The 12,457-nt window shown below is 48.8% G+C and overlaps 1 protein-coding gene across 1 annotated transcript in view; it reads left to right on the top strand.

Annotated features, from left to right (window-relative positions):
* Hr39 (Nuclear hormone receptor FTZ-F1 beta) overlaps positions 1-12,457 on the top strand; it is an 82,466-nt gene that overhangs the window by 38,579 nt on the left and 31,430 nt on the right. The window contains exons 7-9 of the mRNA XM_077686164.1: positions 1,404-1,787; positions 2,243-2,386; positions 8,103-8,250. Of these exons, the coding sequence (XP_077542290.1) occupies positions 1,404-1,787; positions 2,243-2,386; positions 8,103-8,250 (676 nt within the window). The remainder of the gene's footprint in view (positions 1-1,403; positions 1,788-2,242; positions 2,387-8,102; positions 8,251-12,457) is intronic.

Raw genomic sequence — 12,457 nt, 5'->3', positions numbered from 1 at the left:
GCAGATATTTGATTGCCGCTTTCATGAGGCCGAATGACTTCAAAGTTTAGAAATGTTTGATTTTATTGTATGTATGCTTTGCTATTTGACTACGGTCGATTTTGATCTTACGGGTTGCTCTTGCTAGCACCTTATACTTAACACTGTTGCAGTACTAACTTATTTGCGTTCCTACATGCCCTGTTAAACAAAAAAAGACTCGAGGAAGAACGATCAATGATGGATGTACTCTGTATATCACGCCTGGTTCAACGGTGAAATAGTGTTGTGTTTGTTTTTAACCCCTTCCCCCCCCTATGTAATGCCCATCACGGGCCCTTAGGGTACTAAAATAAATAAAATAAAAATATACTGCCATTTTCAGCCACACGATCAGTTCCTTTCGTGCATGTGGAACTTCATTTGGGGCTTGAAGGTCATTTGTGAGAACGGGAACAAGCAGTAGCTCAAGCACCTGCGCCGCTTCACAGCAGCCGCCATGTTGCCACTGCCGCCGCAACGCGTAGGTGGCATCTGCGGCCGCATCAGTGCGTCCATAGTGTGTGCGGCGTGTTTTCGTGTGAAAAGCAAAACACACCACGCCCGACTAAGCACTACGACGACTGAAAGCTGGCTCGCCCTCGTTGCGGTGACAGCGAAGTTGCAGGAGTCGTCAAACTCGGACGCCCGCAGGTGATCGGTGAGGCTACTGGTATCGTGTGACCTCTCGCCTCAAGATCTCAGTGGCGCTCCCACAAGAGTCAGAGTAGTCAGAGGCGCTCCGAGTTGGAGGACGACGCTCCGAGATGGCCACCCGAACATCCTTCAAATGCTTGACTTCGACCACACGAATGCACAGCCAGTTTTCAGAGCACTCCAGAGCACTCAAATGTGACTACCCGAATACAGCATAAAAATGAGTTTCAAGGACCGTGTGTGTGTGCACCTGCACTGGCCAAAGCGGCAGTCTTATGTCACCAGTGCATTGATAAAATTCAATTTCTGCTGTCTGCTGGCACAGAAATAAACAAAACTTCTCAAAGAGGTGATAATCTGAAATTACAATTTTTTTGATAAAAATCATAGCTGACACATCTCCTTGAGACCCTATCTACGGGGTTTATAACATGAGAAATTGGAGATTGTGGCCCACTTTGGCTTTTGAGGAACACAATGTCAGCACATTGTGTTAGTGTCCTCATAGTGTATTTACTTAAAGAAGGCACAAGTTCATGCATAGACCATCTTTAAATAAAGGCTGCTACTGGTGATGATGACAGAAATAATCAACTTCATTCCGTAGCACAGTGGGTATTGCACTATATCTCTAACAGCTCCAAATGCCTTCTTTGCCGGTTTGTGTGCCTGTCCGGCTCTTCCTTGCTGGGCCAGAGACGGAGAGCGTGTGCTTGTGTTGCTTGCAGCTTCGAGTGCCTCGGTGGCCTCAAGTGCCTCGGACGAGTCGAACGCCTCTGACCTGTCCAGCCCCACTCGGCGCCCTTCGGCCGAAGGGGGAGTCGGGGGTGGCGACCCACTCGGGGCCCTCGGGGGTGCCGACGCTCCGGGCGGGGTGTCGCGACAGCAGCTGCTCAGCGGGCCCTGCCCCATCTGCGGGGACCGCATCTCGGGCTTTCACTATGGCATCTTCTCCTGCGAGAGCTGCAAGGGCTTCTTCAAGCGCACTGTGCAGAACAAGAAGCACTACGTCTGCCTCCGAGGGGCTGCCTGCCCCGTCTCTGTGGCCACGCGCAAGAAATGCCCGGCCTGCCGCTTTGACAAGTGCCTCCGGACCGGCATGAAGCTTGAAGGTGCCCGCCACTTTTTGTTTTTGGCGCTCACTGTGCATTCAGCCTGTGCATTGCTGCGTTCAGCCTACTGCTGAAGAGAGTTTCACGCACCCCTCATGTGGATGCTGACCTGATAACTGCTGCGAACTAGTGTGGCAATCTCTGAAGGTCAAGTGAAGGTCTGGAGGTCAGGCTTGTTGTAACTCTTTTTTGCTACTGTGGCCTTGCTCACTCATTAGCATCCACCTGGAAAGGCACTGCTGCACTGCAGTGCGATGCAGTCTCCGTGACGCTCTGTGCACCTGTTATCCTCTTTATAGTAATTAGTTTGCAAATGGTGTGAATGAAGCTAGTGCAGTGCACTCTGTATGACAACTACGTTGGGTCATGTCTAGTGCAAAAAGCCGTGCGGAAATAATTACACGTGCCCAGGATCCACCTTATTGTGCTAACACTGTTCGTATGTTGCCGTGCAGCCATTCGGGAAGACCGGACCAGGGGCGGCAGAAGCACGTATCAGTGCTCTTACTCGCTGCCATCTCAGCTGCTTGGTGGTGACTCTCGACTGGCCTCAGAATCCGGTGACTTGCCTCTGGAGCCTATACCACTGCTGCAGAAAGGTCTCATTCTGTCGTAGTCAACCTTAGCCTACCTCTGTGTTTGACTTTCTGCTCTAATGTGAAATGATCTGTTATTCCGGTGAGCCATTAGTCGATGTGGTGTTCACTTGTTTTTGTTGGGATGTTCTTCGTACTGTGTGTTCATTGTACTGGCTGTGCTTGTTATGAATGCTTGTTTATTAGGAATAAGGAGTGCATAATCATCACAGTTCGTGTGATGTCAGCGACACTGCTTCCTTAAATTAAGGAGGGGGGGGATTTCAGAATGGTCAAAAATCGCGAAAAAATGCATTTTGCGAAAAACACATTTTTGAAGTCTTTGTACCTTCAAGCACCTACTCTAAAAGTTTCACCGCTGAATTTGGTTGGGAATAATCTCAAAATAGACTTTAAAAACGCAGCGGGTGCCGCAAAACGCCGAAAACCAGGATAAAAAAGCTTGAACTTCACACGCGTGCCACACTCGAAGCAGACTGCCGGCAGCGGCCATCTTCGGCTCGCTTTGTAGCTGCTTTCTTAGCGTATTTTGCGCTATCTCAAAATGCCGTTGCATGAGGAGAACGAGGGTTACCGCCGATTTTGCGAAGGTACCCGCCGCGGTGGCTCAGTGGCTAAGGCATTGCGCTACTGAGCACGAGGTCACGGGTTCGATTCCCGGCCGCGGCAGCCGCTTTTCTGATGGAGGCGAAAAGCAAAAACGCCTGTGTGTTCGAGATTTCGGCGCACGTTAAAGATCCCCAGGTGGTCAAAATTAATCCGAAGACCTCCACTACGGCGCGCCTCATCGCCTGCGTTGCGTCGGCGCGTTAAACCCTACAATCAATCAATCGATTTTGCGAAGGTAGTTTTCGAGCCGCTGATTGGCAGGAGCACGAGCGCTCGAGTCAAGCCCCCCATTTCACATCTGATTGGCTAACGAAATTGAGCCGCCATTGTCCCCCCCCCCGTTTTGCTTTTGCAGGCGCACGTTCGCCGCTGCAGTACTTTCGATTTTGGTGCGTTTTCTTTGTCGTTAGTGACTGTGATTCTGTCACAACATATTTTTGTCTTGAGCCGCAATGCTTGGAGACCTTTGCCTCAATGAATTACACGCTACAAGCGTACGAAAAGAAACACGCCGTAGGTGGCGGTGCTGAGACCGCCTGTCACGTACGAATCTGGTCCGAGAAGCACCACGAGGAAACGTCCAGATTTAGTTAGCTGTTGTGCTCTGGTCTTGTTTGTGAAAAAAAGTCTGCAGCGCAATATGTTTGTGCTTTTCTTTATTTTGCATAGACGTTGAAAGAAGTGAAAAGTGGGAAGTATCGTTTGTGAAGTTCAGCAAGAAGTGCAGTTTTCCAGCGCTGTTTACAAAGGTTTTTCATAACAAGCATAGAGCTTTTCTGGTAATTTTTGTGGTGCAATCGCATATACTTGTTTTTTTTTTTTTTTTTTTTTTTTTTTTTTTTTTTTTTTCCTGGGGGATCAGAGTGACACGGCACTTTTTATATTGTGGCTATGCTGCAGCAAGAGTTAGAAACTAAAGGTGCATTTTTCTCTATCTTATTTTGCGACGTCATGCTCTGCCTTATGAAGTGTTTCATTATCTGGCTTTTGACCTAGGATGATAAGACTGGTATCATTTCATTTGCAATAAATAGATCTAGCAGGTGATGCTATTTTTATTACTGTCATTGCTCGCCTATTCGCAAAAAGGAGTAAAGATGAGATAATTTTATACAAATTGTTGATATTAAATGTCCACCTCTTTCATGCATTGCAAAAAGAGTCTTCGAAATGAATAAAAATAGCATAGCCTGGCAGAGTAGACCTTTGGCATTATATCCATATAAATCATTATTGAGTTTGATCAAGCGAAATCGCTCAAAACACCCGTAAGGAATGGCTCACTAACTAAATTTAAAAGCATTGCATTTTTTAAACAAATATAGCTATGTTAAAACCTATTACATGTTTGATGTCTGTAAAAACCTCATGAAGAGTGCCAGTTTTCGTCCAGCTGGTACAAAAAATTAAAAAAATTGTCTAAAGACGTACCTCCCCCCTTAAAGGGGGGGTGGGTGTTTAGATGCGGTGGGTCTTTAGATCCTAGCCCAAGAGCAACATTACAAAACTCAACATTGCAACTCAACATTTTGGTGAACTTCACAAACGGTACTTCCCACTTTTCACTTCTTTCAACGTCTATGCAAACTAAACAGGGGTGGAACTGCTGCGCCAATTGCGCCATTGTGCGCCAAATTGCCCTGCTGTGCCAAGTTGCGCAGAAACGGCAATTTGCGTGACTATTGCCCATTGAGAGCATACAACGCCAAATTTAGCCGAATCTTGTCGTTGTCCGGGCCACACTGAGCGCTGGCTACACAATAGACGCAGCCGCATCCACGCCGCATCCATAGTCATGGCAGTTCAGTGCACTCATGGTTCCCTCATGGAGTTTATCGCAGCGTTGTTATCACCGCGGCTTTCCGGGAAGGCTGTCACCAGCATGAGTAAAAGTACTTTGAACAGTTATCTAGTGTTATAACTTGAGACATGGCCTCTGGAATTTGCAGCTGCTCGAAGTAAGACGAACGACCCCTTCGCACATCCTTCGCATCTGTAGTTTTTTTTTTTATTATTATTATTGCGCGAGTACGCAGTTACTGTGGTGATTGAAGCCTACTTTTTCGGGACCTGCACGAACTTTTTTAAGCACAAATGTAGGAAAGCTTGCACTCGCGCGCAAGACGTGAATCGTGAAGCTGTTGCCGGCGAGCATTGACGGACACAGTTATTTTCAATAGCACGCCGTGCCTCTCGGATCGCGGTCACTTCCTCGGCCAGTAACAATGTTCAGCTTCGCTGTTAATAACGGCCCTTTTGCATCAGAAGTTTCCTCGGCCAGTGACTTATGGCCAGTAACAACAGCTCCGCTGTTAATAACGGCCATTTGCATCAGAAATTTATTTGAAGCCAAATTTTTTGCGCTGCTTTAATGAAAGAAGTGGTGGGGAGCTAAAACAGTTGCGTGCACCGCGCCACACAGCCGCCGTACTCGTTCGCGCGCGCGGACGAGGCCCGACTCGATCGCGAAAGCGGGCGTCTTGATGGGATGCCGTGCCTGCTTTCGCCTTCGCATCTACCACGAAATGAGGCGTCGTGAAATCGCCATCTTCGTTCGCTGCCTGCCTTTGCCTGCCTATGATGCCTGCCGTCTCGGTCGGCGCGGCGGCGGCAGCTTGCTGCGAAAACGGCATCATATTGTACGGCGCCCGTCTTCGTTTTGAGGCCTATCGAATCGATACGATGCACACTCGGCGAGAGCTGCGCGGGTAAGGCACGTTCACGACGCCTGATTTCACGGTCGAGGCGACGGCGGCAGCGTTCATGTCGGACTTTGCCGGCGCGCGAACGAGTACGGCAGCGGGGCGGCGCACTCACGCAACTGTTTTAGCTCGAAACTACTTTACCAAAAAATAAAAAAAAAGTGTTGATTATTGTACAAATAAAAGCCAAAGAGTCGCTAGATTTAAAGAATTGGCAAAAAGCAGGTTTCAGTCCCGAGTAAAGGGTAATATCATGGTGCCAGCTCCTGTTTGATAGCCGCATTATTTAAGGCCATCAGTGTGCTCCGAAATAGCCCCTCAATTGCTCCAAACCTGCTCCGAAATGGGATTTTTGCTGCTCCCGTGCCTGCTCCAAAAGGCTAGACCCTGCTTCCACCCCTGACTAAAGAAAAGCAGAAACGTGTTGTGCTGCAGACTTTTTTTTTTTTTTTTTTTTCACAAATAAGACCAGAGAACAACAACTAACTAAATCAGGACGTTTCCTCGCGGCGATCTCGGCACCGCCGTCTACGCCGTGTTTAGTCGTTTTTTCGTACGCTTGCAGCATGTAATTCGTTGAAACAAAGGTCTCCAAGCATTGCGGCCCAAGACAAAAATATGTTGTGACAGAATCACTGTCACAAACGCCAGAGGAAATGCACCCGAATCGAAAATACTGCGGCGGCGAAAAAAAATGGGCCGTAATTTTTGCGCTGTGATGTTCATTGCTCCACCAGCGAGTTCGCAAAATGTGTGCAGACTGACACTGACGCGCTGGTGAGTTCTCGTTGGCATGGTGTTGCCATCAGCGCATACTGCTTGCGTACACAGTCCCCGAATCAGCCGACCCTCGGCCTGGTGCGAACACGCCTCTTACGATACAGGCACAAAAACCGGGCAAGCTCCAAAGGTGGGGGGAAAGCGCATCGCATTTCAGCGTCTCCGGTGATGCGGAGGGTGTTCATCCACTGCGTACGCCTCGGCTAGCGATTGTTACGATCCCAAGCCATGCTAGCATGCATGCATATAAGCTAGCACGCAAAGGAGCTAGCATGCATGCATGTAACCACACCACTGGCCAGTGTGGCCACCTGAAAAACTGGGCTAGGTCTAACCACGTGCGCAGACAAGGCACGGGGGCTGAGAAATTCTTCGCACGTGTGAACGCAAGTAACTTTTGCCTGCAAACAGCCATGCCTGATCCTGTAGAGTAGTCTGTTAGGGGAAACACTTCTTTTAATAGCTTTGTGAGGTGAAACTTTGACTTTTGTGAATTAATTGGCCGTTCAATTTGTATTTAGAGAGTGTTCTGACAAAAGAGTGGCATGTAGAAATGAACTAGAATGTCCGTGGTCTGTAATAGCATGGCTCAAAGGAAAGCTATATTGCATTTTGAATTAAAGTTACAGCTTTCGAGAGAAAAAAATTTAAATGGAGTTCTTTTTTACGGTCGAAGCTGCAACTTCTAAAATTGGGGCTGCCAATTCAAGTAAACTCATATCGTCAACAAAGCTAAAGGGTCTTGTTTGAGGTGGAATTAAAGATAATGGAATAAGGCTTGAATATAAAAAAATTGGCGCAGTTTGCACTAGTGGTGCAAAGCTGGAGAAACAGCAGAGCTGGCGGCCCCTCTCCCTTCGTCGGAAACCCGCCTGTTGTACCTCACATGGATTCCGAACTTGCGGCTGAAAGTTCTCCATGACCGGCAGGCCCGGACCGTTTTGTCCACAGGCTTTCTTATCTCTCCCAAAGTGGACCACATTAGCACCCGCTAGAACCCGTGGCCAATTCCAAAGCCAACGTCAACGCTACGTACCCAAAGGAAATGCTGTGCGCCCGGAATGCATGGATAGCTTAATCGGATAGACGCTGGTTTCATAACGCAAGGGACCCAGGTTCGATTCCAACCATAAAAAAAGTGTTTTTTAAATTGGCTGCACATGTTATTGTTCCCTGCCGCTGCTAACTCTGTACCGGTCGGTTCTTTGGGGTGAACCAGTGGTTAGGTTGCCAGTTTCATGGTGTAAAGGTCCCGGGTTTGATTTCCAGGACCTCCCTAACCACTTTTTTTTTTCTTTTTTTAAGGCTTAAATGGCTCTAACTTTTTTATATTCAGTTAATAGTATAAGACCACACACGGCAATCTTCAGTATGCAGCGAAAAATTGGCTAAGTGGCACTTTGGACTAACTTTTCAAGCACAGGGGTAATGAGCAGTTGTTTTCTCTCTCGTGTGTTTGCCAATTGTACATTAACCTATTCGTTTACAGAAGGGGGAGGGGGGGGAGATGCAGGCGAAACCACTTCAAAAAAACTTCTGATGAGTCCTGACCATTTTGCTGCAGCATGTGCAAAAGGAATGAGCTGTTGCTTGCCAGGTGGTGAGTGCTGCAATTCCCTTGTGTGCAGAGTCCCGCAGCCTCTCATCCGGGTCTCCTCTGGAGGGCTCCCCGCAACCCTTCGGCGGCCAGCAGCAGCCACCTGTGGTGCCATCCCTGGTGCAGGAGATCGTCTCGGTCGAGCATCTCTGGCACTACACAGACAGGGAGATCAGCCGGTACGCAGTGAAGGCCTGCTACAAATTTTTGAGGGCAGTGAGGGATGACTTAGGTGGTAGTTAAGAAAGCGTGCGTGGGTTAATACAGTCTACGCTCGTTACATCGGATCCCGCAACAACGGGCTTTCGGTTACAACAGACCATTTCTGTTGGTTTGTCTGGTCCCTATGCATTTTAAATGGAGTCCACTCCGCTCATAACGGACCCAGCTAGAGCAGACTGTCGGCTACAACAGACTAAATTTTAGGCGAAAGTTGTTTCAACTGAATATTTAGGCGGACTTCCATGGGGCCGGCACCCGATATGCTTTTTCTTTGTTTAGTTTGGCAAGAAAACTGTTTGTCTGGCTACATTGCTGGCAGCTGGGTTGTTGGCGCATCGAAGTCAAGCCAGTGCCAGTGGCTTTTTTTTTTTTGTTGTTGTGCGACCAGCGGCATGAGCGGCAGGGTAGCTGATTTCACTGTCGGATAAATTAAGGGGGGACGAGGGTCTTAAAACTAACTTTTTTATTTATGGGTAGAAACTTACGAAAATTTGCACACGGATGTGCTTTTCTCTGTAGATTTCAAATATGCAATTATATTTGAGCTGGTGCTGTTAGTTCAAAAGTTATAATACAAAGTCTAAACCGCAATTAGGTAATTTCTTACGCAGCTTTAATGAACTTTCGCATTGCATTTTGTCGCTTTTAATTACATGAATGGATAGCCAGAGAGTTCCCATACCCGATGACATTCTTCGTTTTTCTCTAAAGTCACGGCATCCTAAAAAAATATGTCAAGTACAAAAAATGGCAGTATTGGATATTTTGGCTCATCAAAATAACTGCAAGTCATTATTTATGCGTAGCCTAAACAGAAAAACTAAGAATGTCATCGGCTGCCTCAGGCTGTACTGAAAAAAATGGTACCAAGATTGACCTTGTGAAGCAAAAAGAAGTTTCCAAAAAGCTGCGTAAGGCTGAGGGAAGTGTCCAAAAATATGAAACTGAGAAAACTGCATTTGAAGTTTGGCCATGTGTTATGAGATGAACCGTCAGTAGTGTAGCTTCAAATTTTCCCAGTAACAAAGACATGTTCTTCCCATTTTCAAATCTGTCTTTGGATTCCAAAAATGTCAACTAGAACTGGAGATACAAAAGGCCAAGTAACGGACCCCATCAGGAATTTAGCAAAATTTATCGACTTCGAATCGGTTGGCATTTTGTTAGCGTTGTGAAATCTGGTGGTGTCTTGCTGGCGTCGTGAAAACTGCAACAGTCCTTCGTGAAGTGCCATCATCTATTACAGTGCACTGTGGTACCCAGAATATTGTGTACGGCAAAAGTATGGGGGTGAAACTTGCTTTAGGTGCCCCCTTTTTTTGTTCTTTGGTGAGGCTATTTCATTCGCTGTTTTTATGCTGGAAGTTTGAGAGGATACAGGGGTGGGACACTGCGCAGTGCGTTTTCCGCAAATGCATCATGTTGTTGGCCCTCAAAAGAGTCTTTTGGGGAAAATAAATGTAGCCGAAAGGCAAACTTTCTTGACCTATGGGGATAAACCCATAGACGCCTTTTTCCTTCAAGCCGTGCATGGTGCGGCTATCTCCATCGGACATCACGGTTGTGTACCGCAGCCCATTCTTGAAGAGCGAGCGCTTGAACGTTATCAGGGCTGCCTCTACCTCCATGCGTCCTGCACCACAGTCAATGTTTCGCTGACACTCATGGTCTGCCAGCCAATCTTCGTAGCCCTCATCTGAAGCTTTGGGTCCGATGGCGCAACCTAAGCGAAAGTTAGAGAGGACTACATGATCAATCACCAAGCCGGTGTACACTTCAATGATGCAGCCCACTCCAATGTGTGACAACCGTCCCCTTGTCATCCACGTGCCATCAAACATCACATCTATGTTGTTTGGCGGCTGACCAAGGTCCGAGTACAAGTCCTTGATGGCACGCACACTATCAGCTTCAGAGGCTGCTGCAGTGTCCTCGCAAACCTGAACCACTTCCCTCAAGTGCGCTTGGAATGTCTTGTGGTGCAGGCCTCTGTGGGACAAGTTCATACCAGCACAAAAATCTGACAGAGCAGTCACCCCCTTCCCGATGCTTTGAATACTTTTCAAAGCCCTCATATTCACTTCAAAAAGAGTGATATTGCCAGATCCTTCGGTCCTTGGCGAGGAAAAACGTTCCACACGGTGTTCATAAACCGAGCACGTCACCTCGAGCTTCACGGCGAGGCCGTACTGCCGGTCAGGCTTCCTCAAATCCAGCGCCGCCAGCCCGCACTTGCCGCACCTGACGTGCGCAAAAAGGTCCTTCAGCATTGCAAAATCCACTAAGACAAAATCTGTGCCGGATTCTTCCTCTGAGTGCGCCAAATCCACTTCAAGGAGGTCGAATTTCCGCTGCGTTGCTGACTTGGTCTCCATTCCGCGCTTGACCTCGTCCGCGTGTTCCGTACGCGCGGCGATCTCCTCTGCCGTGTAATACCTCGTGTCAAGCCGGCAGGACGTGCTTGGACCAGGTATGGATTCCGGAGGTGGTTGGTCAGGCGATGGGGCAGGCGAGGCAATACGAGGCGGCGAACGATTCTCATCCGGCGGAGTCGAGCGGCCCGGAGTCGCACCACGCGACCTTGGGATAGGCGGACGACGCTTTCGCTTCCCGTGCGCATGATTCAAACGTACGTCTCCTGGCATCATTCACGAAAGTACGCGATGGAAGAATTAAAAGGAACTGTAAAAAAAAACTGCTCTAAGCGAGCGCTGCGCCAGAAGAGCGGACTCCGTCAGACGTGCGTAGCAGACGCCATGATGGCGACCGCCATGACTGCAGTCACGCCGACCAATGGGAGGGGTCGTATGGCGAACTCAAACCGCGCGCGCCCGCTCTAGCCAATCGGCGGCCGAGAAGGTGCCTTCGGAAAACTGGCAAGGGCGGTCGTTCTACTCAAGCGACGCCATTTTGAGATATCGCAAAATGCGCACAAAGAAACAAGCTTCAAAACAAGACCAAGATGGCGGCGATCGGTCGGCTGCTTCGCCCGCGGGGCGCGCGGGAATTTGAAGCAACTTTTGCCCAATTCGGGGCATTTCGTGGCCCTCGAGGCGTTTCAAAACATGATTTTAGAGTATTTCCCGATGGAATTTCGCGTTGATATTTTGAAGGCAGGTGCTTGAAGGTACAATAATTCCAAAAATTGGATTTTCTCAAAATCGATATTTTGGCCATTTTTGACCATTCTAAGACCCGCGTCCCCCCTTAAAGGGATCCTGCAACACTTCCAACCGACTATTTGGAATGCATGTTTGGATAAAGTCTATTGTCTCAGGAATCTCCTCCCGCAAGAATTATTAAAATCCGTTCAGTATCACCGTAGATACGCGCGATGAAAAATCGCGCATAATCGTTCCCTCTCAACTCAGCGTGTTCTACGCGGCCAAGGCTGCGCGCTCTCTCCCGGAGAGGGGGGAGCCTCGTGACGTTCTCTTTGGGAGCCTTTGATATGTCATGGGCCGGCAGGTTTTCTCTTTATCTCGGCAACGCGGAGTCGCTCGTTTCCGGTGCGGAAGGAGCAGTGCGGCAATTCAGGCATAGTTGCCTTCATGTGGGTTATCCGACTGTTGTGTTTTCGGATACCTGCTTTTGCTACCGTGCGTTTCGTCGTGCAATGGACTCAGCTCTGCGAGCGTGGCTCGATGCGGCGAGCGCAGACATGGGTTTCGACCCGTATGCGGACACTCCTCGCCACAAAGTCAGGAAAAGAGCCGGCGGCGGTCGCCCGGAGCCACCCCACCAGGCCAATGACGACATGCGGTGGTGCTTCGTTGGCGAAGTGGCGCCCACAAACGTAAATGTATCGCCGAGCATCCGACGGCGTTAGTCCGATGAGCCGCAACCAAATTTGCCGCGGCTCTGGTTCTTGGGGCACCAAATGCTTGTTCCGGTCTCTATCGCTGTCTCCACAGCCAACGACGGAACACCGTTTGCGCCTATCCTTTTCACTGCTCATTGCAAGCGCACTCACGGTGTACAGTGTACTCACGGCACAACCGCGGGAACGTTCACAGCCACAGTACGCGCCGTCGACGGAACTCCGTTTGCTCGAAACAGGGCAACTCATACGCTCGCAAGCGCTTGCGCAGACTCGATCTGCGCCATTTTTCGAACCACAAACACCAAGCAGGTTGTCAGAGGTTGCGGCCTAGATGAGTTCAG

Source organism: Haemaphysalis longicornis, unplaced genomic scaffold (genome assembly GCF_048455015.1).
Source record: "Haemaphysalis longicornis isolate Haplotype H1 unplaced genomic scaffold, Haemaphysalis longicornis Haplotype H1 scaffold_1, whole genome shotgun sequence".
Taxonomy (NCBI): Eukaryota; Metazoa; Arthropoda; class Arachnida; order Ixodida; family Ixodidae; genus Haemaphysalis; species Haemaphysalis longicornis.
Note: the sequence above shows the minus strand (reverse complement) of the source record. Positions and strands in the feature narration are given on the sequence as shown.